Source organism: Taudactylus pleione, unplaced genomic scaffold (assembly GCF_031769625.1).
Source record: "Taudactylus pleione unplaced genomic scaffold, aTauple2 ptg000996l, whole genome shotgun sequence".
In the NCBI taxonomy this organism is placed as follows: domain Eukaryota; kingdom Metazoa; phylum Chordata; class Amphibia; order Anura; family Myobatrachidae; genus Taudactylus; species Taudactylus pleione.
Window position 1 is genome coordinate 538966 of NW_028285397.1, and position 20781 is coordinate 559746.

General features: G+C 47.0%; 1 protein-coding gene across 1 annotated transcript in view; it reads left to right on the forward strand.

Annotated features, from left to right (window-relative positions):
* The window catches only part of CACNA1B (calcium voltage-gated channel subunit alpha1 B), a 364867-nt gene that overhangs the window by 302368 nt on the left and 41718 nt on the right, over positions 1-20781 (forward strand). Inside the window, exons 33-38 of the mRNA XM_088460941.1 lie at positions 1344-1427; positions 12410-12526; positions 12730-12795; positions 13410-13501; positions 16285-16435; positions 17699-17826. Of these exons, the coding sequence (XP_088317067.1) occupies positions 1344-1427; positions 12410-12526; positions 12730-12795; positions 13410-13501; positions 16285-16435; positions 17699-17826 (638 nt within the window). The remainder of the gene's footprint in view (positions 1-1343; positions 1428-12409; positions 12527-12729; positions 12796-13409; positions 13502-16284; positions 16436-17698; positions 17827-20781) is intronic.

Genomic DNA, 20781 nt, shown 5'->3' on the forward strand with positions numbered 1-20781 from the left:
GATCACATACCCTCCACCCGCTCCTCTTACCGATCACATACCCTCCACACCCTCCTCTCCCCGATCACATACCCTCCACACCCTCCTCTCCCCGATCACATACCCTCCACACCCTCCTCTCCCCTATCACATACCCTCCACCCCCTCCTCTCCCCTATCACATACCCTCCACCCGCTCCTCTCCCCGATCACATACCCTCCACACCCTCCTCTCCCCGATCACATACCCTCCACCCCCTCCTCTCCCCGATCACATACCCTCCACCCCTCCTCTCACCGATCACATACCCTCCACCCGCTCACCTCCCCGATCACATACCCTCCACCCCCTCCTCTCCCCGATCACATACCCTCTACCCGCTACTCTCCCCGACCACATACCCTCTACCCGCTACTCTCCCCGATCACATACCCTCTACCCGCTACTCTCCCCGATCACATACTCTCCACCCGCTCATCTCCCTGATCACATACCCTCTACCCGCTACTCTCCCCGATCACATACCCTCTACCCGCTACTCTCCCCGATCACATACCCTCTACCCGCTACTCTCCCCGATCACATACCCTCTACCCGCTACTCTCCCCGATCACATACTCTCCACCCCCTCCTCTCACCGATCACATACGCTCCACCCCCTCCTCTCACCGATCACATACCCTCCACCCCCTCCTCTCACCGATCACATACCCCCCCACCCACTCTCACCGATCACATACCCTCCACCCGCTACTCTCCCCGATCACATACCCTCCACCCCCTCCTCTCACCGATCACATACCCTCCACCTCCTCCTCTCACCGATCACATACCCTCCACCCGCTCATCTCCCCGATCACATACCCTCCACCCCCTCCTCTCACCGATCACATACCCTCCACCCGCTACTCTCCCCAATCACATACCCTCCACCTCCTCCTCTCACCGATCACATACCCTCCACCCCCTCCTCTCACCGATCACATACCCTCCACCCGCTCCTCTCACCGATCACATACCCTCCACCCGCTACTCTCCCCGATCACATACCCTCCACCTCCCCCTCTCACCGATCACATACCCCCAACCCCCACCTCTCCCAGGTCACATACCCCCACCCGCTACTCTCCCCGATCACATACCCTCCACCCCCTCCTCTCACCGATCACATACCCCCCACCCCCACCTCTCCCAGGTCACATACCCTCCACCCCCTCCTCTCACCGATCACATACCCCCCACTCCCACCTCTCATAGGTCACACCCTCCACCAATTTGAGCTGCATTTTTGGGATGTATGACCCAGGGGTTGAGCGCCTGCAGTAATCACTTTCTGTTCCCCCTTCTCCCATTTCTCATGCAGAACTATTTGCGGGACGCCTGGAATGTGTTTGATTTTGTTACGGTCTTGGGAAGTATTACTGATATTTTACTAACAGAGATAGCGGTAAGTGGCTCTCATGTAACCCGTCCTTGTCTGCAGAGACCGCGCTCAATCTGTCCTGGAGAATCGCCAGGACGCAGGGGCCAGGTTACACTATAGCACATTACCATACATGCTCTGATATATGATAGACAGTACAGTCATACCCCAGTGTTACCCCCACTGACTTTATTCATGGTCCCATCGCTTTTTAGGAGGTCATTGTCCTGATTTTATTGAACTTACAAAAGTTATAATACTCTGTAGATATTATATAAAGGATTGGATATGTAAGTTTAATACTTTTCTCCTAAATTAACACTTTGCTTAAAAGTCCACCAGATGTTACAGGTCTGAGCAAACAAAATCATTCTGTTATTATTAGTATTATAATAGAAATTGTACACTTGTGTCCGTCCCCCCCCCCCACCCCTTTTATATCTCAGGACAATTTTTCCTTACGTTGGTGCAATGACTGTAGTATTGACCTATTGTTCTTTAGCTTTGTGCAAAGTGCAAATTACAATACTCTTTGTTATGTCAGATGTGTTCCGTTACTGCCCTGTACTCGTCTCTTGGTGTATGGACAGGTCTTGATCCCGCACAGCAAATAGCGCCACCTACAGGTGGACCCCTATCAGAAAGGACCTTTATGGGGCCACATTCTGCTGATGGTTAATGACACAGCAGCTGGGTGGAGACCCCTGACATAAAGGGCTTATGGTCTGTCATGGGGGCCCCTGACATAAAGGGCTTATGGTCTGTCATGGGGGAGTCATGATGCCGCCTCCCCTTCTGTCATCGATCAGCAGACGCAACTAAAGTTTCGTCAAGTATGATCTTATCGCAGCCCGTTGATGAATATATTCCCCCCATCACAAAATATTACTTGTTATTTCCACTTATCACAGCAACAAATTACTTACCCCCTACCCTACTGCGGAGTCCACAGGCCCAGAGCCCTAATATTAAGGTAGCGATTCGCCGGGCACAGCTGGCCATGGAGGTGAATGACCCCAATAGCCCCCATACCGATAATTAACTCAGGAGAAACAGTTTTATTTGTCTGTAAATGAACCTTATAATAATCGCCCACGTCCACTTTTTGGAAAAACTAAGCTGGAAATAAAAATGATCCAATCAAAGCGAAACAGAAACATAAGATTGAGCTTCAAATAAAGGCAACGAACGAACGAAACGCATCCTACTAGTAAGTCAGTGATAGAACAACGATACTGATTGCCTGGGCACAGTGATCGGGGGCCAGTGTGTGGCATGGGGGCAGGTGGCATCGTCTCCCCTCTGGAGTGCGGTGCTGTGATATTGTAGTCCAGTGTCGCACATTTAGCCCGTCGCTAACATGGAGGATCAGCAGCCGGTGACGTCACATGTAGCAACTCCGGCGACCACAGATAATAAAGGAGAATAAATAACGTTCCAGCTCTGGCAGAGACATAGGGAAACATTTAGCAGGAGATTTATCAAACCTTCTAAAGAAAGCGAGTGGAGTTGTTACCCTTAGCAACCAATCAGATTCTTGCTATCATTTTATAGAATGCACTAGATACATGATAGGCAGCAGCTGATTGGTTGCTATAGGACACACTTACAATTGTTCTCTTTGATATATTACCCCTTAGTAACAGATAATTTGCCCTCTTTGCGTTTACTAATTGCCTCCTCATTTGCATTATGGTTGGTAATGCAAATATCAGCGCTGCCTCATTCATCCGCCATTATGCCGTCATGTATTCACGGAAACTGTATTCACTCCAGATTCAATTGGACCCTCCGATTAATTATATATATATATATATATATATATATGTAATTTAATCATTATTTATTGATTAACGGCCTAGGGACTAGCGTTTTAAGAATAAAATTGCGGAGTGTTATCACTTTCCTAGGTGGACACATGCAAAATCCATTTTGCTTGATTTAATCTTCTTCTTCATCATGCCGCAGCGTGCTAATTGCAAAGTTAAATAATGCTTAATTGGTCATAGGGAAATGTGCGGTGGAGAATATTGTGATAAGGGAATTTTACATTAATTTCCTTTGTTAGCGGATTCGCTGAAACATCATCGGGACTATTCCAGTGTCAGAATCTTCTGCTTATTAAAGCATATTAAGTACAATCGTCTCTAATTATAACTGGGGCTCTTTCAACTTCATTCTTATATTTGTGTTCAGTGAAATAAATGGACAACATTTATTCTTTGCAAAGAACCCCAAACGTATCTGGATTTGTTAATGTGAGTGGCAGCTTCCATACTGCCTACCCTGTCTAGTCATGTGATATATCAGCCATAGACTCCAGCGGAACGCTGCCCCCCAGTGACTGTTCCCGTGAAATAGAGATATTAAACATTGGAACATAGCTTTTCTTAGATAACATTACATGGGCATTCCACACACAGACTAATTAAAGTATCTAGAATTCCGGTTGTTAACAAAATGTCAGTTCCTAATTATTAAAAATAAGATTACTTCCACCGCTGGGAATGTCACCGTTTATATTGTAGCCAGGTGATTCTATAAATAACGATGTCTTATTGTCAGGGGGCATCAATGGGCGAATTATCCCAAAACCATTTTATTTTCGGTAGACACATTTAAAAAATAAACCAAAAGCTTACCATGGGCCTGATTCAGAATTTTACGCTTCTCTGGACGCAGCAGCGATGCTAACACATGGTATTGCCGCAGGAAGCGCCTGAGGACAAAAGACCCCCCCCCCCCAGACGACATGGCAAATTCAAATTCTGCGTCTAAAGACACAGCATTGGATCACCAACGCGACCATTAATTGCGGCAACGCCCATCTGAGTGCACCTAAAGCTGGATACACACTATATGATCTATCGTCCGATATATCGTCCTGAATCGGAATGATATATTGTACACATCGTACAGTGTCTATGCCCAATCTGTCGTCCCATCTGCTGTGCTGCACATCGGATGGGACGATTCCACGCCTGACGCGGTGCTGTTACAGGCAGCGTGTGTACCCAGGTGAAGGCTACTCAGAATGGCCACCGCAGCTCCGTAGCCGAGGACAGTAAATCTGCATCGTAAGACGCAGACTCTGGCCTCGACACCCCCACAAAATGGGAGAGGCACACCCCCATTTCTGGGAACGCTGCTCGTCGCCTCCCATTCCCCACCACCAAAGCATGTCAATAATATTGCGGCTTAGGGGCACTGCGACCGTCGTAGCAGAAGGAGACCGGCACATGCGAAGGTCTCCAACAATCAGAGTTGAACGCAAACCATTGGGTTTGGGTAGAATTGTGAATCAGGCCCTTTGTTCAATAAATCGGTGCGTTTGTGGTGGGTGATAATATCGGCTGATGACGCTGCCCTCGTCTAAGGCAATACTGAACCAATATCTTGTGTTACCTAGGGGGAGATGTATCAATCCTACTAAGGAGGACAGGTGACGGTGTTGCCCCGATAATCCACTCATCATTGTATAGAATGTGCTAGATAAACCATAGCTAGCAGCCGATTGGCTGAGATGGATAACTTCCACACTAGTCCTTAGAAGCTTTGATACGGGATGGGTATGGGATGCCGGTGCTCAGGATTCCGGTGGTCAAAATAGCAACACTGGAATCCCGATAGGGTTAGGTAACTGACAACTGTCAGAATGTATCCTAACCCTCCCCCTCTCCCTCCCTGGTGCCTAAACCTAACCCATCCCCTAAGTGCCTAAACCTAACCCTCCCCCTCTCCCTTCCCCTCCCTCCCTGGTGCCTAAACCTAATCCCCCCCCCCTCTCTGGTGCCTAAACCTAACCCATCCCCCAAGTGCCTAAACGTAACCCTCCCCCTCTCCCTACCCCTCCCTCCCTGGTGCCTAAACCTAACCCTCCCCCCCCTCTCCCTACCCCTCCCTCCCTGGTGCCTAAACCTAAACCCCCCCTTTCCCTACCCCTCCCTCCCCGGTGCCTAAACCTAACCCCCCCCCTCTCCCTACCCCTCCCTCCCTGGTGCTTAAACCCCAACCTCCCCAAGTGCCTAAAACTAACCCTCCGCCTACCCCTCCCTCTCTGGTGCCTAAACTTAACCCTCCCCTTCTCCCTACCCCTCCCTCCCTGGTGCCTAAACCTAACCCTCCCCCTCTCCCTACCCCTCCCTCCCTGGTGCCTAAACCTAATATCCCCCAAGTGCCTAAACCTACCCCTCCCCCTCTCCCTACCCCTCCCTCCCTGGTGCCTAAACCTAACCCTCCCCATCTCCCTACCCTTCCTCCCTGGTGCCTAAACCTAACCCTCCGCCTACCCATTCCCCTCTCCCTACCCCTCCCTCCCTGGTGCCTAAACCTAACTCCCCCCAGTGCCTAAATCTAACCCTCCCCTTCTCCCTACCCCTCCCTCCCTAGTACCTAAACCTAACCTCCCTCCGCACCCTAAACCTAACCGTTCCCCCTTAGTGCCTAACCGTTCCCCCTTAGTGCCTAATCTTCCCCCTAACCCCACTACTTACCTTCGGGATTCCGGCACCGGGTTATTGACCGTATCCCTTTGATACATCTCCCCACTTAATGATGAAACACTAATGTAAGTATGTGGAGTTGGGGGCCTTATTTTCCCATGCAATCATCAAGAGCAGAACATAAACTCAGTTAATTTGTCTTCTACCAGTTTAATTTAATTCATCTCTTCTTTTTTTGTGTCTGTTTGTGTCCATGTCCCGTGTTTGTGTCCTTTGTTAATTTCACGTCCTGCCGACTCATGCCGCTCTATCAACATACAATGTGGGACCGCTCAATCCACCCCCACCCCACCGCCAAACCCCCTGTCGTTGTATGTTGTATTACCTGCAACACCCGTGTACTGTGTACCACTAAAATCACCCATGACAACATCATATCTAGAACACGGTTGGTTCCATTTTAGAATTTTTCCAATCTTTTTTTTTTTTTCTTGCACCTTGTCCTTTTCCCTAATCTCCATGCTTGGTTATGAATAAGGCATCATGCTTCGGGTCTGTCTGAAAAGGCAATTTGCGTGCTGAGCAATAATGAAAGGGCGAGGGGGATCATGTTGACAAACGTTTCAGCGTCGCCGGGTGGCCGACAGACGCCTTTCTCCGAATATCGGAGGCGAAGTTTAATTCCTGGATTACTTCTCATTGACAAGTCTTTCAGCAGCAAAAGGGTGAGAGTATAGGGGTCTTAGACTGCAGGAGCACCGCGCGCATACCTTGGCGTTCGTACAAGAAAGCACATGCCGGAAATGTCCACGTTCCTAAATCTGCACAAAACTGAATGGTATAAACTTGTGGAGCTATTGAAGAGTCTGTCAGATGTACTTAGCAGAGGCTAACAGCTGAACATACCTCCTTTAAGGCGAGGGATTTAAATGAGGTTCGGGGGTAAGCCACATGTACACAGGAGAGGAAAGTAGATAAGACAATGGGGTGACACATTTGCCACTGGTGAGATAACTTTTTGTGTTCAATCAGCTTCGGAAACCAAAAAGGTTTTGCTGTAGGTTTACGGAAAGTTTTGAAATTGTGTATTTTGATCTTGGAGATTTTGCAAAGTAGATGCTTTAATACGGTTAATGCAATAGTTATCAATGACTACTGGGGAGACTTCTTCTGGTTTATAACAGTTGGAATAATCTCACAGAACCACAGAGGGAAGGACTTTGGGCCTCATTCAGAGGCGGTCATTAGATGCAAGCGGTCGCACAGAATCAGGGCGGCCGCTTGCATCCTGAACGGCCGCCTCCTTGTCGATCGATTACCACCCACAGCTTAACGACCGACCAGGTTGATGGTCACGATGGTGATCACCATCGCGACCATCGGGGCTTTCGACCAGACCCTAAGGTTGGGTCTGGGCACTCGTAAGCCCCAGGGAGCTTCCTGCTCTGATGGAGCAGGAAGCTCCCCACTGACATCACTGAGGATGTCAGTGCGGCCGCCCACAAAACGGTAGGTGTTCGTAAAGGAACGCCTCCATTTTGGAAACAACCCCCCAGCTCCCCTACCAAACGGGGGCAGCTGTCGATCAACATCGACAGCCGCCCCTTTGGTAACGTGCTCCAGAGCGACAGAGTTTCTCTGTCGCTCCGGGGCTTGCGCACGCGCAGTGCGGCCGCTGCGCGTGCGCAGGCCAAGCCATCGAGTCGGTTACGAGCGCATCGGAGCTCGCGACCGACTCTGAATGAGGTGCAAATAAGATAATTACCCCTTAGTTGTCGCTACTTGCCCTATAGCACGGAGCCACCATAGATACAGAACCGTAAATGTAATGTGCAGAGAGTCTTTTTATTTTTTCTTTCAGTTTTGGTAGATCTCATCAGTGCAAGATTGGGATTGATGGATTCTGCAGTGTGGAGCTTTAAGGTTATATTAACAGTGCCCCCACGAGGATAGCGGCGGGGTGAGGTGGGATTATTGCAGCTACAAATGACTTAGACTAAAGTAATATCGTTATTGCAGAAATGATAAAAACATTCCAACACGAAACACAAATTGAAAAGATGGTTATTTGGCCATAATATAGGTTATTTCATTACCGCTCGGCTGAACCTTTTCCATCCCGATATCCGTTGTCTGATAGCAGATCTGTCCGTTTCACATATGAGTACAAGCTCTGTTGTCGGTAACGGCAGAAATTCTCGTGAAGACGGCGATTAGCAATTATATTGGAAAACGAAAAGGCGACTCTAGCGGAATGCAACAGATACTTCCTGAAGAACCAGAACCAGTCACCGCGCCATACAAATGTCCCAACGTTTTTGCTGCTAGAGAGACGGTTATATTTTGACGATGTCGTGTTAATTAGATATTATTGCTCAGCACGCACCTTCCCTGCAAAGCTTCCCAATCGTGAATGTAATGCCCCTCGAGAAGAGGAACAGAGGTCAGTGTATGATCACACAGCAGTCAGCGCCCACTCCTAAACTTAGAAAGGGGGCGAGTGGGGAGGTAAATGGGGGGAGGGGTAACTTGCCTCTCCATCTCACTTCTTTCAGTTAGTCTTTGAAGCGTCTACATGACAGTGACTTCTGTTCCTCCGCATGCAACCTCGGCCGCAGCATGGCGCAATGTAAGCGGGGTGTCATCAGTAAGTGGGGTGATCATGTGACACGCCGTAGGGCACATAGGGAGCACGGCGAGGATATCTTATGGATAAACGCTGTATACACACCTCAGGAAGGGGGATGAGCGTCCTTCACTTCTTTTATCGTGTTTAGAAATCTCGCTATTTTCAAACAGAAAACAGGGACATATTGTCTTCTTGGGCGTCCGTCTGTGCACCAATTACAGAAACACGTCACCTTTGTGCATCTGACGTCTCCTGTATACCAATCAGATCCTTACTATCACTTTCCAAATGGAAGCAAACACCTGATTGGTTGCCATGTATTACAGCATTTTTTTTTATTATATTTTACTAAAGAATCATATTATAAAATAATTGTACAAACAAAACATAATATATTGATATAAAACCAACAACGTTAAGTCACAGAAAATATCCATTCATAGAAAATGTTAAGAACATAATCATCAGCGGCTCCTGCCTTCTTACCTGAGGGGGGCTGTCGCTGCTGGCTGGCTGGTCTGGCTGGCCGGGTTCCCGACGCCTTCGCAATAGATCTGGTAGGCGCTGGGACAGGCATGCGCTTACCACTGGCTTCTGGCGGCTGCATTGACTGCAGCCCCGAGAAGCCATGTAAGGCTGCGGAAAGGCAGAGCAGCGGCTTCGACTGGAAGCCGCTCTTTGCTGATCGCAGTCCGGATTGGCAGTTCCCCGGGTAAGGAGACACCTCCCCCTGGGGCTGCCTGTCATGTGCGTGACTGACAGGTGGCGCTTCCAATGGGAAGCCACCTCCAGTCACAGTGTAGCCAGTGCAGTCACGGACTGCGGTTGCTCACTGAAGTAGCGGATTTTACTGGGGGGGGGGGGCCTCGCAGCCCCTAGGTAATATCCGCCACTGAGCATATTGGTAAAAAAACCACCAACAAAGAAACGTAGATCAGCCATAATCCCATTCACATATGAATAATTCTTACGCTGATTACTAATTAGAGAATCCTGGCACAATGCCGCAGGAAGGACACATAATATAAAAACAAAAACAAATTCACACCAATGAAATGAATTAAATAAAGATTAAATAAATAAAAAACAAAATCTCTCTCGCTCTCCCCCACCCCCTGGAGAACCCCACATCCTCCTACAGGGAGTTACCTGTGTGTGACTCTAGCTGTAATTAATGCCCCTTTCAAAGTGATATCAGCCCTGAACTCCCTGCAAGTCTTCATCTCCTGAACATGAGAATATGAGGTCTGTGCAAAGTTGAACCCAAGTTGGTTTTGCGGGTGTAACGGAGCAGAGCGAATGTAACTACGAGCGACGCAGAATTATTGGCAACTTGGGCGTATCTCTACTTGCCACAGAAAAGGCGTAACTGGCTAACAATGCCGTGTTCGCACGTAATCTGAAAAAGGGCGTGGCAACCGAATGGCTGGCTATTTAGCGTTGTGCGTACGCGTAACTCCACCTGTTTTTGGATGGAACGCTTGCACCAAGGATAGGGAGATGTGTAACTTCCCAATGGAATGTATCCTATTGGCAATAGGGAAATCAGAGTTGATTCCGCTGATGTTACCCACGTTTCTCCGCCGTTGACCTCTTTCTCATTTATGCTGCATACTCGCTATATCGCTTCTTCACTGTGGGGTCTAGTTACTAAGCAGTGTTAGGAGACAGAGTGAAAAGTGATAAGGTACCAGCCAATCAGCTCCCGACTGTCATCTCACAGGCTGTGTTTGAAAAATGACAGTTAGGAGCTGATTGGCTGGTACCTTATCACTTTTCACTCAGTCTCCTAACACTGCTTAGTAACTAGACCCCTATATTCCTTCCCAGTCCCTCTGCTGGTCTCTGTTCTTCCTGTGCATCCATCCCGATCACCTTTGCTGTCACATCGTTGTCTGCGGGTCTGAGGTCTTGCTTGTGCTCCTGTTACTCACCGCAAGGGACTGAGGACCTCATTCGGAGTCGGTCGTAAGCGGCCGCTCGGTCCTACGCCAAACGACCGAGAAACTGAAAAAGGAAGCAATCGCACGGCCGGTCGGTCGCAACCAAAGTGACGCCCATACATGAACAATGCACCTCCTCTAGCTAACGAGGGATAGCAGCTAGCGATCGAGTCAATCGTTGTCCGTCTTTGTCCGTCGCTGTATGTTAATTTTCATCTGATGGTTGCAGCCGTGGTATGCAATCGGGAAGCCGACTGCCTAAATACCGGCAGCCGGCTTCCCGACTGTCATAAACCGGCAAGGGTGAAATGCCGGGCGTCTAGATGTAGACGCCCGCATTTCCCCGACACCGGGAGACCAGCGCCCGGCATCCCGATTGTAGTGATGCCGGGCGCCGAGAGCGGACAGCCGCGGGGGGGAGAGTTAGGTTTAGGGCTCCCGGGGGGGACTTAGGGTTAGGCACCCCCCCGGGAGGGTTAGGGTTAGGCTAGGGGGAAGGAGGGTTAGGGTTAGGCACCCCCGGGGGGGACTTAGGGTTAGGCACCCCCCCGGGGGACTTAGGGTTAGGCAGCGGGGAAGGCGGTGGTTAGGGTTAGGCACTTGGGGGGAAGTTAGGGTTAGGCACCCCTAAGGAGGGTTAGGGGGATTAGGTTAGGTTAGTAGATACTCACCTATCCACGATCGGGATTTCCAGCGCTGTCGGGCTTCCGCTGCTCGGAACTCTGCTCATGTCGGGCTGCCGCTGACGGGAATCGAACCGCTGGCCTTGCGGCTGGCGGTATTTCATACCGATTCCGTGGCCGCTTGTGTTGTGTTGATGCCCACAAAAATTAAAAATAACACATAGAATAAGCCATCCCACTGAAATGTATTTATTCTTATTATTCGCTAATGCAAACGCAACTGAATCAATTACAAGCCAATTAGCAGTGTTATTAGCTTCATCAATCGATTATTAGCTGCTTGCATTGTGTGGCTCAATATAGAAACATCAATCCTAACATCAATAACATTCGATAGTATCGATTGTACTCTAGGGCTTGAGAGAGCACATACCCAACCTCAAGCTGTACGATCAGCCAGGCCTCTAACCTGCTCGCAGAGTGACGTTTTACTACTTCCGGCCTTCTATGTCGGTCGTAGCTGGTAATTTATGTACGCCCCTAAAACGCCCTCAAAACGCTGAGGCACGCCTGCGTTTTCAGATCAACACCCACAAACGGCCTTTCATGTCAATCAACTCTCGGAAGCCACTTCCTGCTCGTGAGCCGTACGATCTACAGCATTTTGGATCGCAAAGCCTCGTACGCACATGCGCACAACTAACCGTGCGCATGCGTGGTTTGGAAACATCGGATGCGTACGACCGAGCGGCCGCTTGCGACCGACTCTGAATGAGGTCCTGAGTGAGAAGGGCGTCAGATTATTTATGAGAATGCTCGGGGTCTGGGAAAAGTCGCTGTGGGCGGTTTTCCAGCAAAGCCTGCAATGATGCAATAGTAAAACTTGTGACTGAAAGATCGACAAACCTCTAAAGCGTAATTGTATTTTAAAAAACTCAGGAGTATCTTCAGGTAAATACCAAAACCGACCATAGAGTGACCCTAACCAGATGACGAAGATCATTATCTTCCAAAGGCCCTTCATGAAATCTTTTGACTTGTAAGAACCAGAGATATATGTGTCCTCCTCGGTCACTGGCCTCTGAAGGATTTTCCTTAAAGCCACCCTCATACTAGAGACATGTTGGAGTACATTGAGGCTGCCAGCAAATAGGATTGGGGTGGGGGGAGATTGCATGTGATTGGATCTAAATTTCCCCTCCTGGTTTTGAAGTACGAGCAAGCTGCAAGTTTTTATTGCTTGAGAATGGAATGGAGTGAGGTGGGCTTGTCTTATATTTTGGGGGCTCTCGGTGGGGAGGGGGGACGTTGACACCAGATTAGTGGTTGGGCCGGATTACCAGTAACACATTCTCTCTTTCTGCTGTAGGAAAACTTCATCAACTTGAGTTTCTTGCGACTCTTCCGAGCTGCTCGGTTGATTAAACTTCTGCGTCAGGGTTACACCATCCGAATCCTTCTCTGGACCTTTGTGCAGTCATTCAAGGTCTGTCCGTCCATCCATTGCTATATGCAAAATGTTCTATCAGCTTAATGACATTGGTCATATAATACAGATAAAATGGGCAGTAAAGGCTGGTTACTGTCTTGCTGAGAAAGTAGGACACATCTCGATAAACTGTAGAGCGGGTTGCATGAGATTTGTGGCTTTATTAGGAGAATATTTGCAGCGTGTTGCTCTCTTTGCAGGCCCTGCCGTACGTCTGCCTACTGATCGCCATGCTGTTTTTCATCTACGCCATCATTGGCATGCAGGTAAGTATCACAAGAATTATATAGATACTGTGCAGAAACGGTGACAAACACTAGTCAGCCAGCCGCCACCGGTCCCATAGCGAGTCTATCTCATGTAAAGTGCTTGCCGCTGTGCGTCAGGTGTCTATTTGGAATACTTAACAAAAAGATCACTAACTCGGTAACTGAAATGTAACAAATAACTTTAAAGTTCTGGATAAAACTGTTTTTAGAACCTGCTTTAAGAATAAATAAGTAACAAAGGGGAAGATAGTTCCTGTATGTCATTTCTAAAAGAGATCTTATAGTATTCTTGTCATCTGTAGGCAGCCATTTTGTGAGCTGCCCCAAAATTCATTAGATCAGCCCACAAAATGGCTGTGTTCTCGGTGTGTACATATATAGTGCACAGACCATACATTTCATTGTAAGAATCTCTGAATCAAACTGAGCAGATCTGTGATTTACAGGAATTTCTATGGAAGTTTCTCTCTGGTTGAAAGTTTTATGTATTTAGTAAAATCAAGTTATGCTAAGTGCTCTCAATTGCTCCGACTTCTCCACCATTTTGTTGTAGGCTGCAGACAGTCTTAGTTAGCTTTCTATGCATCTATTTATTTGATCTCTGTTTCCAGGTGTTTGGGAACATCGCATTGGTGGACGACAGCGCCATCAACAGACACAATAACTTCCGCACTTTTTTCCAAGCCCTGATGCTCTTGTTTAGGTAAATCCTGTAGCTCCTGTCTTATGTAATGACTGAAAAGTGGACCCAAAACTTTCGTGTGCCCTTGTCCTCTGTCTTCGGTTACATTTTGCCCTGTGATTGGCTTTCTGTTGGGTTGTGACGTAGGGCCGCAGACAGGGTGGTTAGTGACAGCGCTAAAATCCACCTCTAGCAGTTTCTGACGCCAAACATCTATTTTTCAGCGAATGGCCCATTTTTACAAGTAGCGCATCAATCTGTGCGTCAAGATGGTGGCATCTTTGTTTGATGCAAAAGTTGGTTGCGTTTTCTGATGGGAAGAGATGCGCTTTTATACTGTGCCTGAATAATATACGAGATTACAATTTGATTTATTGATTTTTTTTATTAATTAATAAAGGTTTCTACATATTTGTTTCATTTTGCAAACTTTTTTCTTTTATTTTTCTATCCACAATAGTGGAACTGAGAGCCCAAATCTGGGGTCTGCGATCTATCAAAAGCCAAAAACACGTATTTAAAAGGCCACTAGTCTAACATTTAAACTGCTTTTTTTTTTTTGAAAAACAATTTTTATTAGTATTGTAAGAGCAATTAAAACAACAGAGATTAATTTTACACAGAATATACAAAAATAATACAGTCCGTCTCAATTATGAAAATACAAAACAGAAAATACAATAAAATATATTCAGAGATTATGATAAAACCGTAACAAATAGTACAATTACTTTGAAAATATAGATCCAATACCATCTTTTTAATTATATATCAACAAAATAGAGAAAAAGAAAATATAGAAGTTATAAAAAGAAAGAGGTAAAAACAAAATAATAATGGTTAGTATAATGCAGTACACTTTCACGAGTGCAAAAGAAACAGAGCTTCAATATCATAATACAATACACTTATTTATGTAAGATTTTGCATCAATGACCACGAAGTGTCATTTAACTGCTTTAAGTGAAACATTTACTGTAACAAGAAGTGATCTTATATATATATATATGGAAATGTTTCGGGAACAGACATTTGATTTGATGTTATAACCACGGTGGCAAATGTTTATATAAGCGACACCACACTTCCTGTCTTATGTGTCATCAATGTACGTCACAGGGGAGCCGTTGTCAGATAACACGCAGGGCACACACACACACACACACACAGACACACACACACACAGACACACACACACACACACACAGACACAGATACACACACACACAGACACACACAGACACATACACACAGACACACACACACACAGACACACAGACACACACACACAGACACACACACACACACACAGACACACACACACACAGACACACACACAGACACACACACACACAGACGCACACACAGACACAGACACATACACCCACAGACACACACACACACAGACACACACATACACAGACACACACACACACACACACACACACACACAGACACACACACACACAGACACACACACACAGACACACACACAGATACACACACACACAGACACACACAGACACATACACACAGACACACACACAGACACACACACACACAGACACACACACACAGACACACACACACAGACACACACACACACACAGACACACACACACACAGACACACACACACAGACACACACACAGATACACACACACACACAGACACACACACACACACAGACACATACACACAGACACACACACAGACACACACACACAGACACACACACACAGACACACACACACACAGACACACACACAGACACACACACACACAGACGCACACACAGACACAGACACATACACACAGACACACACACATACACACACACACACACACCCAGACACACACAGACACACACACACAGACACACAGACACACACAGACACATACACACAGACACACACACAGACACACACACACAGACACACACACACAGACACACACACACACACACACAGACACACACACACACACACACAGACACACACACAGACACACACACAGACACACACACACAGACACACACACACAGACACACACACACACACACCGACACACACAGACACACACACACACAGACACACACAGACACACACACACACAGACACACACACACACACACACAGACACACACAGACGTTTATTCACCTAAGTTCTGGAAGGAGAAGGGAAACTCCATATATTGAGAATATAATACATTCTTTTCATGTATAATTAGGAATACTGTATTTGCCCTTAAATGACCAGTTACAGTAGATGCGGGATATACGATGCTAGATAACATAAAGGGCCTGATTCAAAGGCAAGCGGGCAATGTTTTCAGTCTGCGCATTCATCCGAGTCGCACTGCGCATGGGTACCGATGGTTACCGCCAAAAGTCGCAGGACAAATTTGAAAGCAAAGAGAGACAATTTCCGCTGGCGTTCCTGGGTGGTAACGGGGGTAACTAGCCAGACGCAGGCAAAAACCACAATCGCAATGATTTTGGCGGACATTTTCAGACAGACCTTCTGCTTCTCCTCAACGGCTGGTGAATTATTTTATGGTACGACCGATGTGCGGCCAGTGGTGTGTCTTAATACGCAATGCTGCTGATTAGCGCAGCAGCCGGTTGGCGTCCCTGTACGAATCCCATTGGCTACGGCTTTAGCATAAAGGCACAGTCGCTCTGTGGAAAACACGTAGTTGCGGCTGAATTAGCGTGTGCCTCTGAATCAAGACCCAAGTCTGACGTTTGTGTACAGTATTTACAATTACGCTGTGCTTATGCCCTCCCCTTCTCCCTTTCTAGGAGCGCCACGGGGGAAGGCTGGCACGAAATTATGCTCTCCTGTCTCAGCCACAGACCGTGTGACCCGCGCTCCGGGAACCCCAAAGAAGAATGTGGCAGCGACTTCGCTTATTTCTATTTTGTCTCGTTTATCTTCCTGTGTTCGTTCCTGGTGAGTGAACAGCCACACAATGGCCGACCCTGTGAGTCCATGGCCAGAGCCCGGCGGACAGCGGGCACCAGGTGGCCAGACCCATCTCCTATTTCTGGACCACACATAGCAGTATTAGGGCTTGTGGCTGGCACTACTGTTGTATGTGCGGCTAGCATAATGCCTATTGTACCAGTTGTCACCACCAGCAAGGGCAGGCTATAGCGGTGACAGCTAGTACCGCCGCCTCGGGCCTCGGAGACAAAGTGCTCAGGACCCAGGAGAAATTGGGTACCACCACTTAACCTAGGAGCAACCTTCGAGGGAAAAATAAATATGTAGTAAATGTGTTGGGCAGTTTTCAAAGTTGTGTATTGTTTTGGGGACAGAGTAATTCTCAGGAGACACCAGTGACTGTAGCAATAAATGTTTGGTGCTGTGCCCACTAGTTTCTAGTTAGCCTGCCAGCCGGCACAGTGGCCCTGATTCAGAACCGCTCGTAAGCGGCCGCTCGTTCACTCTGAGCGATGTTCGCACAACTGGGCATGCGTATGGTTCGCCATGCGCAAACCAGTCATTGCGGTCGGAAATCGTGTGCTCGTAAAAAAGCGAGGGGCTGCTAATTTGATTGACAGAATGTACCGTTTGTGGGTGGTAACAGGGGAAGGTGCTTGAAAACGGGGAGTGGAGATCCGAACGCAGGCGTGCCTAACGGTCAAAAGGGCGTTTAATGGGTGTGCATAATTAGTAAGGGAGTTTCATCGACCACGTCACTTGGTTGTCTTTTAGCCTGAACTGCTCGTAGTGATAGCGGGTTCAGTTCAGATGCCTTTCGATGTTCCCGATTAATCTAATAAATACCGGAGATGACGTGTGATGCGAACGGCAAAGGGGCGTCTTTACAAAATAGCGAGCACATTTTTCGGACGCTCGCTCAGATATAGAGGTGTCAACGCACCTCAAAGAGCGAGTGCTCAATTTAAATATCCGGCCCCTTTTTAAGAACGAGCGTCCGCAAATAGCGTCTGGGTCTGAATCAGGCCCAGTGTTCCTATAACAATTAATGTGGATTAGTCAAAGAGTATTGGATCCTAAATCTTAATCCTTTCAATGACCGAGATGGTTACATGTTTGTGTAAATCACCATTTGGTTGCGGTTGTTGGTCCCTCCTTGTAGTTTGGTTACGGAAGTCTGATATTCTGGCTGCATAGAGGTCAGTATCCATGTTACCTGACCGGCCCTCTGACGTGTTCTCTCTCTCTCTCCCGTTCGCTCCTGAGTAGATGCTCAATCTCTTCGTTGCCGTCATCATGGATAATTTTGAGTACCTGACGCGAGACTCTTCCATTCTGGGACCTCATCACTTAGATGAATTCATCCGCGTCTGGGCAGAGTATGACCCGGCTGCCTGGTACGTTCTTCTGTTTATATGGTTCTGTTCTTCCAATGTATATATGTTTTATAGACCTCTAAAGTCTGGTACATCAAGGATCAGGTCAGAAAGGTGTAATGGGGGCTCTGTTACAATTTGTTTTCACTCTACATTGAACTACGCTTCAAATATGCAGCAGCCAGCGGGCACCGCCATATTCACAGTCTTTTTGGTAATACGGACCCCGGAGTTTGGGGCTCACAGAACAAAAGGCTGCATCCAGTTGGGCTCTTTTTAGTTCCACAGGAGTCATAGCCATGTATTATCAAAATTATAATCAATTTGATTTAATACCATATAACCCGCACACTAGGGCGTGTTCAGTTTGACCACGTTTCCTATGTCCGAGGGCTACAATGTAGGTTTTATTCTGTGTTTATAATGAAATAACTGTTTTTCGACAAAGGCCGAGTCCACGTCCTACACTGTGATCTTGGAGACGTATGTTTCAGTTCTTGCAGAACTGCTGAGAGCATGTAGGGAATTGCGCAATGGCTAGCACGTTGGCCAGACCCATCTGTGTCTGCGAGATTAGCTGAAAAGGCTATGCTAACTCCGGGTAAATAATGTAATTAGTGGCAGGAGGGTACTGGTAACATTATTATACCAATGAATGTATAGTGCCTACTTATATACCCAAATGTAGGAGATATGGGACTGTCTGGGGTGATATACCCAATGTAGGAGATATAGGACTGTCTGGGGTGATAGACCCTATGTAGGAGATATAGGACTGTACGGGAAGATATACCCAATGTAGGACATATAGGACTGTCTGAGGTGATAGACCCAATGTAGGAGATATAGGACTGTCTGAGGTGATATACCCAATGTAGGAGATATAGGACTGTACGGGAAGATATACCCAATGTAGGAGATATAGGACTGTCTGAGGTGATATACCCAATGTAGGAGATATAGGACTGTCTGAGGTGATATACCCAAGGTAGGAGATATAGGACTGTCTGAGGTGATATACCCAATGTAGGAGATATAGGACTGTACGGGAAGATATACTCAATGTAGGAGATATAGGACTGTCTGAGGTGATCGACCCAATGTAGGAGATATAGGACTGTCTGAGGTGATCGACCCAAGGTAGGAGATATAGGACTGTCTGAGGTGATATACCCAATGTAGGAGATATAGGACTGTCTGAGGTGATATACCCAATGTAGAAGATATGGGACTGTCTGAGGTGATATACCCTATGTAGGAGATATAGGACTGTCTGAGGTGATAGACCCAATGTAGGACATATAGGACTGTCTAAGGTGATATACCCAATGTAGGACATATAGGACTGTCTGAGGTGATATACCCAATGTAGGAGATATAGGACTGTCTGAGGTGATAGACCCAATGTAGGAGATATAGGACTGTCTGAGGTGATAGACCCAATGTAGGAGATATGGGACTGTCTGAGGTGATATACCCAATGTAGGAGATATGGGACTGTCTGAGGTGATCTACTCAATGTAGGACATATAGGAATGTCTGAGGTTATATACTCAATGTAGGAGATATAGGACTGTATGAGGTGATAGACCCAATGTAGGAGATATGGGACTGTCTGAGGTGATATACCCAATGTAGGAGATATAGGACTGTCTGAGGTGATATACCCAATGTAGGAGATATAGGACTGTATGAGGTGATAGACCCAATGTAGGAGATATAGGACTGTACGGGAAGATATACTCAATGTAGGAGATATAGGACTCTGAGGTGATATACCCAATATAGGAGATATAGGACTGTCTGAGGTGATATACCCAAGGTAGGAGATATAGGACTGTCTGAGGTGATATACATAATGTAGGAGATATAGGACTGTACGGGAAGATATACTCAATGTAGGAGATATAGGACTGTCTGAGGTGATCGACCCAATGTAGGAGATATAGGACTGTCTGAGGTGATCGACCCAAGGTAGGAGATATAGGACTGTCTGAGGTGATATACCCAATGTAGGAGATATAGGACTGTCTGAGGTGATATACCCAATGTAGAAGATATGGGACTGTCTGAGGTGATATACCCTATGTAGGAGATATAGGACTGTCTGAGGTGATAGACCCAATGTAGGAGATATAGGACTGTCTGAGGTGATAGACCCAATGTAGGACATATAGGACTGTCTAAGGTGATATACCCAATGTAGGACATATAGGACTGTCTGAGGTGATATACCCAATGTAGGAGATATAGGACTGTCTGAGGTGATAGACCCAATGTAGGAGATATAGGACTGTCTGAGGTGATAGACCCAATGTAGGAGATATGGGACTGTCTGAGGTGATATACCCAATGTAGGAGATATGGGACTGTCTGAGGTGATCTACTCAATGTAGGACATATAGGAATGTCTGAGGTTATATACTCAATGTAGGAGATATAGGACTGTATGAGGTGATAGACCCAATGTAGGAGATATGGGACTGTCTGAGGTGATATACCCAATGTAGGAGATATAGGACTGTCTGAGGTGATATACCCAATGTAGGAGATCTAGGACTATCTGAGGTGATATACTCAATGTAGGAGATATAGGACTGTATGAGGTGATAGACCCAGTGTAGGAGATATAGGACTTTCTGAGGTGATCGACCCAATGTAGGAGATATGGGACTGTCTGAGGTGAGATACCCAATGTTGGAGATATAGGGCTGTCTGAGGTGATATACCCAATGTAGGAGATATTGGACTGTCTGAGGTGATAGACCCAATGTAGGAGATATAGGACTCTGAGGTGATATACTCAATGTAGGAGATATAGGACTGTCTGAGGTGATCGACCCAATGTAGGAGATATAGGACTGTCTGAGGTGATATACCCAATGTAGGAGATATAGGACTGTCTGAGGTGATATACCCAATGTAGAAGATATGGGACTGTCTGAGGTGATATACCCTATGTAGGAGATACAGGAC